This window comes from Mobula birostris, chromosome 13 (assembly GCF_030028105.1).
Source record: "Mobula birostris isolate sMobBir1 chromosome 13, sMobBir1.hap1, whole genome shotgun sequence".
Taxonomy (NCBI): domain Eukaryota; kingdom Metazoa; phylum Chordata; class Chondrichthyes; order Myliobatiformes; family Myliobatidae; genus Mobula; species Mobula birostris.
In genome coordinates this window covers 75,785,194-75,799,948 of record NC_092382.1, presented here as the reverse complement: position 1 = coordinate 75,799,948, position 14,755 = coordinate 75,785,194, and the positions used below count along the sequence as shown (strand labels likewise).

The following is a 14,755-nucleotide window of genomic DNA, read 5'->3' as shown; positions in this document are numbered from 1 at the left end:
AGAATGCAATGGCAAAGCACTTCTGCAGAAGTAAAAAATGCCAAGAAGAATAATGGCCAAAGACCACGATAGCCCACGTGATACGACGCGGCACATAATGACGATGAAGAGGAGGAAGTGATCAAACTATGGAAGAATGCAGCCTTTATTTTGGGAGAGACATAATAAATTAAAATGTATCGGTGCTGTTGAACAATAAGAATTACAGAGGCATGATAGATGAACTCCCGAAGTTAACTGGGAAAAGACACAAGTCGTAATAACGGTGGAACAGCAATAGCTAGAGTTCCCCGGAGCAATTCAGAGGGTGATGCTTAGATATATCACAAAGATGTAGTCTTATTCAAAAGGAAGCATTAGGCAACTAGGACAGACAAGGGAGGTCCAGGAAAGTACAAAAACAAAAGACGGCAAAACTTAATGGGAAGTTAGAGGAATGGGAAGTTTTAAACACCAACGGAAGACAATTAAAAAAATGATTCGGAGAGGAATGATCAAATATGAAGGTAAGCTAGCGAGTAATATAAAAGACCCTATTTTCTGATTTTAAAAAGTGTAAAGAGAGGCGGGAGTGGGTATCGTACCGTGGGAAAATGATGCTGGGGAGGTTGGATTATCGGTGGAGGGGGAGGGAGTCGGAGAAATATTGGATGATCTTAAATGCAATTTCCATCTGTTTCCACTGCGGAAAAATACAGCGGAATGTCAGAAGGTCTAGAGTGCCATGCGACGAAGTGAGTGTAATTGCAATTACGAAGGAGAAGAGAAGCGAAGCGAACTGGGTGGTGGTGCTGGGGGAATGGGAAAAGATTGAAAACCATTGCGAGATCTGTGGAGCAGAATGAATAAAGGATCGGGAAGGGTTTAGGGTCTGGAAGCGAGTAGTGGGGGGGGCGGGAGGACAGAAGTCAGAGAATGTGCATGGAGGTTAGATGTCAGGGACAGGTACAAGGAGACTGCGAGCGTAGCGGGGTCAATACGGCGCTCGGTGAAGCCATGAGAGAGCTGGAGGTGAGGGCAAGGAGTGCAAGGGTCCATTTGTATGGTAGAATGTGGCAAACCCGGAGCGGTGAGCGAGAAGAGTGCGCGGATGCCAGAATGAGGAGGGAGGGGGTGACGTGTGGGAGGGAGCAGAGGTGGGGTGAGTGAGGGGAACGCGAGGATTTGGGTAAGGACAGAATGGGGAGGAGGTGTTGGTTGATCGAGGAGACTGAGTGAGGAAGAGGCACGAGAGAGTGTGGGTTAAGAGGGGGACGAGTTTTGACTGATCACCCTCAGTTTGGAGTGAAACGCTGCCACGCCAGTGTAAGGATCTCTGGACCACTGTTGTATTAGGGTGAGCGGGTCAGCAGTAACTTCAGATCACTGTTTCTCCTCCAATAGGATTCAGATTCAAAGTGAAGAAAGGATGTTACAGCAGTTTATTGATTTCATCATGACAAATGTAAACTCAACAACATGTGACCTGCTAACGTGCGAAAATAAATAATCTGCTCCCGATTCACTCACAGGCACATACAATTAACTGAGAGGCGATAACGACCACCATCACTCTGCATCAGGGAAATGATGGCCACAAAATCTCACTTGAGTGCAGTCTCCGAGGACACTGCAGATCCAGGGTCACCGAGGCTTTTGTCAATTTATCATCATTGTAAATGAACGTAGAAGCATAGAAGCACAGAAAATCTACAGCACAATTCGGACCACAGAGTTGTGCGGAACATGTCCCTACCTTAGAAATTACTAGGCTTACTTATGGACCTCTATTTTACTAAGCTCCATGTCCCTATCTAAAAGTCTCTTAAAAGGCCCTATCGTATCCGCCTCCACCACAGTTGCCTGCAGCCCATTCCAAGCACTCACCACTCTGTGTGTAAAAAACTTACCCCTGACATCTCCTCTGTACCTACTCCCCAGCACCTTAAACTTGTGTCTCCTTGTGGCAACCATTTCAGCCCTGGGAAAAAAAAAGCCTCTGACTATCCACACGATCAATGCCCCTCATCATCTTATACACCTCTATCAGGTCACCTCTCATCCTCCATCGCTCCAAGGAGAAAAGGTCGAGTTCACTCAATCTATTCTCATAAGGCATGCTCCCCAATCCAGGTAACATCCTTGTAAATCTCCTCTGCATCCTTTCTATGGCTTCCCCATCCTTCCTGTAGTGAGGCGACCAGAACTGAGCACAGTACTCCAAGTGGGGTCTGACCAGGGTCTCAGATAGCTGCAACATTATCTCTCGGCCTCTCAGTGTAAAAGACTACAGAATATACTGTCTTTAGCAAAGTGAGCAAACTAATTCTCTGCAGGATATTTCCAGCCCGGCACACTGGTGGACCAGGCTGAGCTCCTACCTGGGCTCTTCCCGTTTGTGTAATTATCCAACAACCACAGGCCCCACCCCCTTCCAAAGAAAAGAAGAGACGGCATCTAATGAGTTAAGTCTGGAGGGTCGTCATTAAATAAATGGATGGCTGTTAAATGGCTGGGGGAGTATGAGATCAGCCAAAATGTCCCCATTCCGCGAGTGGTGATGTTGACACATTCAGTTTTCACAGCATCACTGCCAGTCCGGGTCTGGAATCCTGCAGAGACATCAGTTCCTTCTTCCCGGTCTCACTGAACTGATTTCTCCAAAGCCTGAAACAGATTGAAGAATAAAGAGGGAATAAACAGGTTACACAAGAGTGTCAGTAATGGGGAACTGGGTTAATTCTTTAGCAACAGTCACAGAAAAATATCGGAAGAAACCACACGGCTTTGCTGATATTTTATCACATTGAGCATTAACAGAAACACTCACCCTATCCACACCAGTCTCAGGAGGTTCAGTACGAGACGGCGGAGAGCGGGGACAGATTGGTCTGTGAGCCAGTTGAAGCTCAAGTTCAGTGCATTCAGTGATTGGATTGTACTGAGAGCGGAGACGAGTTCTTCGGCACCGGAATCTCTGAGACCGACATTGTACAGCCTGGAGATGAGACAGAATGATGGTGAAGGACACAGAAAGACAAGAGACGGCAAAAGTACCTATTGTTTGTCAGTAACATAATTACTGATCACATTCATGTTCAGTGACTGACACATGATGACTGGAAACACGATCTCCCACAGTTTGGTACTCACCACAACTTCTGTATTTTACACACCCGGTTGGTCAGAGCTGCAGACAGCAGTTTCACTCCTGGATCTCCCAGAGTATTCTCCCCAAGTCTAATATGATCAGAGAAGTCGATGAAGTAAGTGATTGAAACGTGGGTGTAAGAGGATTTCAACACTCGGCCACTTCAGGAAACACCAAACCCCTCAGAAAATCACTGGTCAATTCCCTCACCGTCAATGTTCCTGACTGACCATCTCCAGATCATTAATATGTGTAAACCTGTAAATACCCCAATTCCCAATATCAGATCTGTCTACCGCATTTCCCCTTCACCCTGTGGGAATTCTCTTCCCTATTCCCCTCAACTGAGAGGGTCAGAGGATCAGGGGTGAAAGGTGAGACAATGTGCATGGGTAATGGAGAAAGAGAACCCTAACAGAAGATACTAAATAAGAAGGGAGATCCACACAGGAGGGAAGTGATGGGGATGAAGATCCAACATGATGAAGGAGAATGGGGCAGAGAGATCCGACAGCAGAACGATGGATGTGGAACAGAGAACCCACGGGACAAAACAGGATAGGAAAGGGGGTTTCCAAGGAGAAGGAGGAATGGGAACAGAGATTGCACATGAGGAAGAGGGCATGAGAAAGAGATCCGGCAGGTGCAAGGGGAATGGGGATAAGAGACCCCACAGGAGGAAAGGAGCAGTGGGGATGAGAGGTCGCACAGGAGGAAGGGGATGGGAAAGAGAGATCCCAAAGGAATAGGGATTGGGTTGAGAGATCACACAGGAGGAAGAGGGATGGAGAAGTGAGATTCCACAGAAGGAAGGTAGATGGGGAAGAGAGCTCACACAAGAAGTTAGGTGGGGAGATCCCACAGAAAAAGGGGGATGGGGAAGAGGGATCCCACATAATCATGGCGATGTAATTCGACAGGAGAATGTTGATGGGTATGACAGATCGCTAGAAGAAGGCAGCATGGAGAAGAGGATGATGCATAAGGGGATGGGGAAGAGAGATCCCACAGAAAGAAGGGGGTGAGGAAGAGAGATCTAACCGGAGCGAGGGGGATAATAAAAAGTCTAACAGGAGGAAGGGGGTTATGAAACAGACTTCTTTTACGAGGAAGAAAATGGGGAAGAGGCACCTCACAAGAGGGAGGAGGATTGGGAAGATAGATCCACACAGTAGGAAGATGGACCATGAATAGTGATCATTACAGGAGCATTAGGGATGGGAAGGGAGATCCAATCCGAGATAGGAAGACTGGGAAGAATGGCCTAACAGGAGGAGGACGATAGGGAGGAGAGCTCCCACAGAAGGAAGTGGGATGAGTAAACAAGACCCCACACTAGGATGGGGAAGGGAAAGAGAGACCCGATAGAAGGTGGGATGGTAAAGAGAGATCCCCCAGAAGGAAGGTCGATGGGGAAGAGTGTTTCTTACAGGCAGTTCTGATGGGGAAGATAGAGGTCTCTCTCACAGAGGTATATCTCTCTTTCTCACTGGGGAAGTATCTTGCTCCCCTTCACAATGAAGGCAAGAAGCTCCGAACAAGCTGTTGCAGTCAGTGTGGGTCTGGGTGTGAGTAACAGTGAGAAGGAACGTTGTCAATTGATGTGTCACAGGCAGCGAGAAACATGACTATTCCTGTGATTTACTACCATGAAACCAACGGCCGTTTTTCGCTGATCAGATGAATTCTCCAACAACCAATCACAAGAAACCACAGAACCCACTCATCGGGAGAATTACTGAACGATCCTGGGCCATTTGTCACAATTCTTCACAATTTGTTTTACTATAGTTTTACCCATATTCCTTTACATTGAATCAACACAATGGAACAGTTACACTGTTCAGAATGACTCATAAATTAAGTTACCTCAACTTCCTGCATTTGTGCAGCCCAGGTCCCAGACGCTGAATTCCATCACTCTGAATTTGGCAGCGAGTGAGGTCGAGGTATTTTATTGCACCACACATACCAATGAGATGAGACAGGACTGCACAGTCAATCGGGGTCAGACGCATTTCACTGAATGAAAACTTTTGCACAGATCTCAGTGTGGATCGAGTCAGTCTACGATTCTGAGACTCAAACAGGTAGTGCAATGTTGTCAGGAGGCTCCTTTTACCAGCTTCACTCTCTGTGTTTCCACTCTGGCTTTTAACCTCTTCCTTCACCCAGTCAATCACCCGGCTGGTTGTTTGCTGAGAAAATGGACCCAGAAACTCCACCAGGCTGTGAGCTGTCATTGGGGCGGAGAGACCAGCAGCAAAACGAAGAAACACCTCAAATCGCCCATATGTTGAGTTGTGGGCTTTCGTGAGGAATTTCAGAATATCCCCGGGATACGGATTCAGGAATTTTGCGAGTGCAGCTATAAACTCTTGGATGCCGATGTGTTGGAATGTGTACACCACGCTCCCGGCAGAATCCTGTCTCTCAAAAAGCTCCATTAGAAGTCCAGAGAGGAATTGGGAAGGCAGCAGATTGTTAGTTATCAAATCTTCATCTATAAACACAGTCTTCCTCCTGGACACTCCTGTGAATGCCAACTGACCGACTCTAAGCAACACATCACGGGCGTTTTCAATCTCACCACTGTACTTTTTCAGAATGTTGTAAATATAGTAGCAATACAGCTGGGTAATGGTCTTGGGAGCTTGGTGCGGATCCATGTCTCGTTCTGTGAAGAAGGGCCCCAGTGCTAGAGCGAGGATACCGCAGCAGGAGGGGCTGTAGCTCATGGTGTACAGGATCTCGTTCTCCTCCACGTGTTTGAAAACAGCTGCTGCCACCGTCTGATCTTCAAAATGCCGCATGAAATATCTGTTTCTTTCCTCACCAACAAATCCCTTGATTTCAGCCCAGATACCGATCCCTGCCTTTTCCAATAAATCTAACGCAGTGGGTCGGGTGGTCACCAGCACTGAACACCCTGGGAGCAGCTTGTGCTGGATTAAACTGTACACAATGTCAGACACTTCACATCGCCACTCGGGATCTGGGCACTGGTGCTGAGGTTCAGTGTATCTTCGACTGTCAGTGAAGTCGATCCTGTGTTTGAATTCATCCAAACCATCGAATATAAACAGCAGTCCCTTTGGATTTTTCAAGACCTCTCTCAGGATCTTTCCAAAGTAAGGATACTGATGCAGAATCAATTCCCTCAGGTTTATTCTGCAGTTAATTGAGTTTAAATCCCGGAATTTGAAACTGAAGACAAATTGGAATTTGTGGTATATTTTCCCTGTGGCCCAGTCATAGACAAGCTTTTGTACCATTGTTGTTTTCCCGATTCCTGCAACTCCGGCCACCGCTGTTGAACACCCAGATATGGATTTACTCCGGGAAAAGCTGCTTTGGAATAACTGATCAGTCCGGATCTTTTCCATCTCTCTGTGGACATGTTTCCCCCTCCACTCCTCCTGATCTCTACCTCTTGCCAGCAGTTCATTGTCTACCAGTCTCCGATCTCGAACACTGGAAATGACCGTGAGCTCAGCGTATTGATCAACCAGCTGGAAAATCTTCTCCCTCGTCAGGATCGCGTTCACTCTGAATGTTTCAGTCTGCACCCGCAGAGTCTCTTTGTGTTTCTGTTGAACATCTTCCATGGGAACAGAGGACATAGTCAAAATGTTAAATGGCTACTCTGGCAAAGAACTTTCTAACTGCATTTCAACATTCTGTGTTTGAGATTACATGAATTAATTCAATGTTTCCACGGATATTAGGTCAGAAAATAACATTTTCAGGGACACCTGAAACAACTGCGATGGATGTCCCAGCAAATATCGATTCCTCATAGTCTTCTACTAATTCGTTGTGAAGGTGAACATCCCCCTGATATCCCATTGCAATCCCGCCTGCACTGCTGTGGACGTTTCCCTTTTCAACAACATGTCACCATTTTGTAAGCACTGCTTGCATCATTAATAGATTTATGTTATTTTTGATCTGGTGTGGAAAGATTGAGAGCAAGACTCCGTGTATTTTGGCAAAGCTGCACAGTTGGGATTCACAGATGTCCACAGCTCAGTGCATGAAAACAGGAGCAGAATATGTATGAAGTAGTCAAAAAGGGCAGCATCTGTGGAGAGATTTACGGAGGTTTCTATCGATAACACATGGGAAGGACAAGTCAGATAATTGGTAGAATTTAGTTGCAGGGATGGAGGAAGGATGGAAAGATGAAAGGGTATTGTCATGACTAGGAGAGTCCACACACGTCTCAGTGATGTGTGTTTGTGGGAGAGAGTGGTAAAGTCTTGGCAACTGATACTGATTAGTCGAGCAAAGGGGTTGTGGGGTATTATATTATTGACAGTAAGTCGGTAAATTTATTTATTATTGTCACATGTACCAAGGTACAATGAAAATAATTTTTGTCTGCTATCCATATCAATCACTCCATTACATCAATACATTGAGATTGTACAAGGAAACACAGAGCAGAAAAGTTCAGGGAAACAGCGTTGACAATATAGTATAAATCCAAAATATAAATAGCAGGTCCGCTTTTTTCTGATCAACGCCCTGAAACGGTAAAATTCAAAACCTAAAGTTACAGTACAGTACACGAGTCTTATGCGAAGGTACACACACACACCTAAGAGGTTTGAAAGTACTGTATAAGCAATACAGACTCAATTGTCGCTTTAAAACGACAGCTCAGAATCTTTTTAATTGAACCTTGCTTAAAGCTAACATGGTTTTGTCTTTCATTTTCTAGTTTGCAGTCTATCCAAATGAGATGTAGTTTGAACAATATCGTCTGTATGAAATGTGCGCCAGAAATAAAATAGTATTATTTTTATTTTTTCTCAGCTCCAGCTGCTTCACCCTGAGGTACAAACATGGACATGAATACTCATTTCTCAATTGCTCGGAACTTCCGGACTTTTTTTTTGTGACGTGCATAAATATTGTTTTATAGGCCTAATTCTTGAATCGTACTGTGCAGTCACTTTGGCATGATGCCAGTGGAAGATATTACTATTGGGACAATGTATATCCTGTTGGTGTTCCAGAGTACTTCAATTTTGTCTTCTCGTTCAGCGCATTTCTGATCTTTTTTACTCATAGATTTATATCTGCTATGTTTATTGTGTTAATATCAGAATTGCATACACTTGTATGGAGTGCCGAATCCTGTTTTCGCTGATGAAATTATATCCTCAGAAGTTTTATCTGGCACTTGTGTAAGTTTTATGTCTGTTATTCCACTTTCTCTTTCTGTCCTTGGGAGTGTTAATCTAAGTGCGTTCAAGTGTACATAGTATTTTATAGTTTGTCATTTCAGTTCTTATTTTTTTCTTTGTAAATTTCCTTATCAGTTTCCAAACAAGCTTTTATGCCAGAAGTATAAGTTAATAAACTTCTGAGGCTGAGGTTGAAGCGTTCGGATAGAGATGGTGCTCGGTACTCGGTGTCGGAGGGCTGTTCAGAGCTCCAAGTTTTTGGACGACTCAGAGTTGGGCTGTGGTCGGGCATGGCAGGGAGAGTTTTCTTCCTTCTCCTGTCTGTGTGAGATGTGGGACTTCCGAGAAACTTTGAACTTTTTTTTTTACTGTGCCATGGACTATTCTTCATCAAGTTATGGTATTGTTGCACTGTTGTAACTATATGTTATAATTATGTCGTTTTGTTAATTTTTCAGTCTTGGTCTCTCCTGGGTTTTTGTGATATCTCACCAGAGGAAATATTCTATCATTTCTTAATGCATGCATTACTAAATGACAGTAAAAGAGGACTGTGTGTCCTCATAAACTAATCTAATCTGATATGGGTATGGCGAGAATATATATTGCTTTTGTTGTATTCTCTCGAATGTTTTCCCTTCATCACCTCTGATATATTTTTTGTGCTTGTTCATAACTCATGTACCCATATATTTCACATTCATCCACGGGTTATCATCCTGCTCTGTTTTCTGTTGCACAAGCTCTTTTGAACCTTTGTTTATGTTTAATGTTCATGTCTATACCTTATGAAAACATTTCTAATACTTGAATTAATTTCTCTGGCTTTACTGCTGAAGGAGCATAAAATTTCACATTGCCCACAATTTAACCCATTTCGAGATATATTTCATTCAATCACACAGGGGATAATTGGGCAGGGGTTCTGTCAGACAGAGTGTATTTGGTCTGCAGTAGCGGCATTTTGTAGTACATAATAATAATACTGTAAATTACGGTAAGAACAGATTACCGTAATGCAGCCAGTCAATACAGTTTCAATCACTCATCGATGGAAGTTTGAAAAATGGGAAAAAAATTCTTCAATCAGTTAATTCATTCTCTATATGTGCTAAACATGCATTGATACAGTTTAAAGTAGTAGTAGGGCTCATATGTCTAAGGATAAATTATCTTGTTATTATTCTCATATAAATCCTACATGCAATGGATGTCACTCCGAGATAGCTTCTCTAACTCATAAGTTTTGGTCATGTCCTTTGTTGAAAAAATATTGAAAGATAATTTTGATACTATCTCAACTGTTCTGAATATTGATTTACAACCTCACCCTATTACTGTCATTTTTGGGTTACCAATAATAGAATCAAGTAATTTAACCTCTTCAGCTCGTCGGATGATTGCATTTCTTACATTAATGGCTCAAAGATCCATTTTGCTGAACTGGAAAGAGATTAATCCTCCCACCACATTTCATTGGTTCTCTCAAACTATGTTGTGTTTAAATTTGGAAAAAAAAATTAGAAGTGTTGTTTATGATCCCTCTATTAAATTTGAAAAAAAACTTGGAGGCCATTTATTCGACAGTTTCATATGATGTAATTTGACATTTTTTTGTAATATATGTTGAGAGGAACGGAGTCGACGACACTAATGGTTACTTTTTTTTTAATGATGTTTCATAACAGCCCCGTCTTTTTTTTCTTAGTTTAGTTGTTTAACACTGTTTAGGTTAGTTTTTTTGGGGGGGATATATTATTTATTTATTTATTTAGTTTTTTTTCATGATTTTTTTTAAGACTTTTTTTTGTTTTATGTTGCTCATCTGTATCCTGTACGATGGGAGATTTAACACTCATGTGTCAACTGGGCTATTTAACTATGTTAACCGCAACAATGTATTCCCAATAACTTTGTATCAATATTATGGTATGTTTATTATGAAACTAATAAAAAGATTGAAAAAGAAAGATAGAAGTTTGCCAAGGTATTCGATGACATGCTGAATCTCCATATACTCCTGAAGAAGCGCACGCACAGTTGCGCTTTCTTTGGAAATATATTTATATGATGTGTCCAGGACAGGTCCTCTGAGGTAGAGACACCCAGGAATTTAAAGTTACTGACTGTCTCCACCTCTGAGCCACAGGCGATTACTGCCTCATAGGACTCCGGTTCCCTCTGATGGGGTCTGCAATCAATTCCTTGGTATTATTGACAGATATTATCGGTATTATTGAGAGATAGTTGTTATTAAAAAATAACTCAGCCAAATTTTCAATCTCCCACCAGTATGGTGATTCATCTTTGATACAGCCCAGAACACAGAGACATAGGAGCAATGCGAATAGAGCAGGGAGCTAAGTACACTTCTCTGCAGTGCTCCTGTGCTGATAGAGATTGTGGTGGAGATGTGTTTGCTAATCAGCATTGACTGGAGTCTACAAGTGAGGAAGTCCAGGATCCAGTTACATAAGGGGGTATTGAGGCCCAGGTCTTGGAGCTTACTGAGAGGTTTAGGGGAGATGATAGTGTTAAATGCCGAGTTGTAATCGATAAAGAACATTCTGATGTATGCATTTCTTTCTGACCAAATATTCCAGGGTTGTGTGAAGAACAAACGAGAAGGTATCTGCTGTAGACCTGTTGCTTCAACAGGTGAATTAAAGCGTATGCAAGTCACCACTTAGCTAGGAGCTGATATACTTCAACATCAGTCTTTCAAAGCACATCATCACTGTGGATGTAACCACCACTCGACAGTAGTCATTTGGACAAGCTACCACGTTCTTCGGCATCAGCGTGCTTGAAGCAGGGGGGTACAATACACTTCTGCAGCCAGAGGTTGAAGATATTGGTGAATACACCAGCCAGTTGGTCAGTACAGGTCTTCAGCACTCAACAAGGTATTCCGTCCGTACCGGATGCTTTACTTGGATTCACTCTCTTGAAGGCAGCCCGCACGTCATCTTCAGATATCGAGACCAAAGGACCTTCAGTAGACATTGGTGTGCGCGATGGTTTTTCACTGTTTTGGTGATTAAGGCGAACATGAAAGGCTTCAAAACGAAGCTCTGCTGACCACTATGTTGCAAGATTTAACTTTCTAGGTGGGTTATGCCATTGAAACCCTTCCACAGATGTCGAGCAAAGCTCTTTCATTCCAGTCTAGTCAGGAATCTTGACTGCGCACGAGAAATGGCATTCCGGAGATCATACCTGTACCTTTGTGGCATTTTTGATCTCTAGGCTTGAATGCCTCTGATCTGGCTTCAAGCGGATTTCGGATCTCATTTTTCATTCAGGGCTTCTGATTGGGGGAATCCCTGAACAATTTCGTGGGGGCACATTCATCCGTAACTGTTTCAATAAAGTCTACCTAACGGCCCTAATGTAGTTGTTCATGTAATCAGATGAGCTCCTGAAAATGGCCATGTTCACTGACTCAAGACAATCCTGTAACCGTTTCTCTCCCATCACCGACCGCCTCTTGAGTTGTCTTGATCTCTAGAGTTTTGCAGGTAGCAGGTGTACAACCAAGTGAGCCGACTTGCTAAAATGTGGTCTCGGGAGGAACGATGGGCTTTCCTTATCGTAGTCTAACAGCGGTCTAGTGTGTTGGGATCTCTGGTGCAGCAGAGTTATGAGCTGATAATCATTTGTCAGGGTTCCATCAGAAAGGGTTTCCTTCGTGAAACTTATTGTTCTGAAGCAGCTGTAAATTGCAATACATAACAGTAAAACTATGGTAAAATTATGGTAAGAATATATAAAGTTAAATTAATATGCAGTGCAAAAAGAGAAATAAAAGAAGCGAGGCTGTGTTGATCGGCTCAATGCCCTTTCAGAAATCTGATGGCACAGGATAGGAATCTGTTCTTGAATCGTGTAATGTGTGCCTTCAAGATCCTGTACCTTCTCCCTGATGGTACCATTGAGAATAGGGTATGTCCTCAGTGATGGGAACACTTTCTGGTGGATATGGATTTTTGCATCGCTCCTTGAAGATGTTCTGGATGCTGGGGAGGTGTATCCCCATGATGGAGCTGTCTGTGTTAACAATTTTGTTCCTGTGCAGTCACACCCTCAAGTTCCCAATACCAGATGGTGATGCAGCAAGTTAGAATGTTCTCCACAGTACATTTAGAAAAATGTTCTAGTGTCTTTGGTGACACCCCAGAACTCACCAATTCCCAATGAAAAACCGCCACTGTCATGCCTTCTTTGTAAGATTTAGATATGCTGGGCCCAGGATAGATCCCCACAGAAGCTGACTCACAGGAACTTAAAGTTGTTCAGACTTTCTACTTTCGATTTATCTAGAAGGACGATTGCGTATTCCTTCGTCTTATCCTTTCTGAAGTCCACAAAGAATTATTTGACCTTACTGACGTTATGTTCAAGGTTGCTGCTGTGACACTGCTCATATCTTTCTTTCCTGTACGCATCATCGTCACTATCTCAAATTCTGCCAGTAATAGTTTAGAGATGATATTTGAGGTTCGCCTACCCACACCGCTTTAGGCTCGGAGAGGGAGAAGTGCAGTGGGCTAAGCAGACGTCTTTGAAGTGCTCCAGTTTTGACTGACAGCGAAGTGCAGACTTTTTTTTCCAATCCACACAGACTGTGGTCTTCCAGTGAGGAGGTTGTTCATCCAGTTGCAGTGGGAGATACTGAAGTTCATGTTTTAGAGCTTTTGAATGCACCTGTAGGAATGATTGTTTTAAACAGCAGTTTGACAAAAGTATTAGCATTATCAGGGGACCCAGGGCAGCAAGAGGAGACAATTAAATCACATCAGCTGTAGACCTATTGTGGTGATTGGCCTGCCAGCTTGTGAGGGTTCACCCTCTTGATCGACTTTCTGACGTCAGCCTCCGAGACAGATAATAGGGTCGCTGATGCTACAGGAAATTATCGTAGCTATAGTTCTATTTTCCCTTTCAAAGCATGCATGAAGATCGTTGAGCTCGTCTGGGAGTGAAGCATCACTGTTGTTCATGTTGTTAGCTGTTGCTTTGGGGGAAGTAATGGACCGCAAACCTGCCAGAGTTGACGTGCATCCGCTTCCACCTCCAGCGTCAATCATAATTATTATTTTGCTCTTTAGATAGCCAATCGTAAGTCGTAGCTGGCTCCTACTGATTCGCAAATCCTGAATGCAACAGATCTAGTCCTCAGCAGACTCCGAATCTCCTGGTTTATCTCCGGCTTTTCATTCGTGTATGATCCATACCTTTTGATTCGGGCAATTGCAGTATGTGCTGATAGACACACACACACAACCAAACAGGTTTTAATGAAGTTAGTGACAATTGAGGAGTACTCATATAGAGTCAATGATAAATCTCTGAATCGATTCCAGCCCGCCGACTCAAAACAGTCCAGCAAACGCTCCTGTGCCTCCCTTGTCCATATCTACTTGGCCGTCTCTACTGGTGCTGTGGTCTTCAGTCTCTGCCTGTACTCAGTGAGTAGAAGTGCAGCCGGGTGTTCTGACTTTCCAAAGTGTGGGCGTAGGATGGCACAGTAACTGCTCTTGATGGTAGTATAACTGTGTTCCAGTGTCTTTGCTCCTCTGTTTCCACAGGTCACATGCTGGTGATAATTGTTTGGAGACTTTTTGAAGTTGGCCTGGTTAAAATCCTCCAAAATGATAGGAAAAGCATCAGGGTATGCTGTTTCCTTCCTGCTGATTACGTAAATCAGCTCATTTAGAGCCAGTTTGACACGGGCCAGAGGTGGGATATACACTGCTACCAAGATGATGGCTGAAAACACCCTGACAGATAATATGGACGACGCTTGATCGCTTGCTGTTCCAGATCGGGTGAGCATGAGTGAGATAAAACCACCACGTTTGTTCACCACGGGGACTTAATAATGAAGTGCACTGCTCCTCCTCTGCTTTTGAATACTCAGCAGTTCGGCTCATTGAGACGAATGTGAAGCCAACAAAATGTACCGATGATTCCAAGCCGGAAATCCAAGTCTCCGTGTAACCAAAACAACAACAACAACGTACCCGAATGTCCCTCTGGTACAGCAATCTTGCTCAGATCTTCGATTTCCTTTATCAGAGACTGAAGTTTTGCCAGCAGAATAGTCGGTAGTGGAAGTTTGAAGCCTTAACCAGACATTAAATCCAGCATGGCATCTATTTTCTATGATTGGAGACTGCTATCCGAAATTTTGGGGCTTTCAGTAGTGATAGATTTTTTAGTCACCTTAAAACAATTTTACTTCCTATGTTGTCCATAACATTAGCTGTATATTGCAACTGTAGCAGTCTATAGCCGGAATATTTGATCACCTCCACCGAGCTGCTCGCATGTGTGGCCTCCTTAATGGCGCCTCAGAATCTATTGAATATTCTGCATTTATCTAGTCCAAAGTTGATGTTGATACCTTTCTAAAATAGTTCCATTG

General features: G+C 43.4%; 1 protein-coding gene across 2 annotated transcripts in view; it reads right to left on the bottom strand.

Moving 5' to 3' along the window:
• Positions 1 to 1,403: 1,403 nt before the first annotated feature.
• LOC140207009 (NACHT, LRR and PYD domains-containing protein 3-like) overlaps positions 1,404 to 14,755 on the bottom strand; it is a 78,215-nt gene continuing 64,863 nt past the window's right edge. The window contains exons 7-10 of one of the 2 annotated variants that reach the window (XM_072275329.1): positions 5,000 to 6,731; positions 3,133 to 3,219; positions 2,810 to 2,977; positions 1,404 to 2,646 (exon numbers count right to left, since the gene is read on the bottom strand). In XM_072275329.1, coding sequence (XP_072131430.1) covers positions 2,559 to 2,646; positions 2,810 to 2,977; positions 3,133 to 3,219; positions 5,000 to 6,731 — 2,075 coding nt within the window. In that variant the 3' untranslated portion in view covers positions 1,404 to 2,558. The remainder of the gene's footprint in view (positions 2,647 to 2,809; positions 2,978 to 3,132; positions 3,220 to 4,999; positions 6,732 to 14,755) is intronic. The other variant, XM_072275330.1, reaches the window with a different exon arrangement.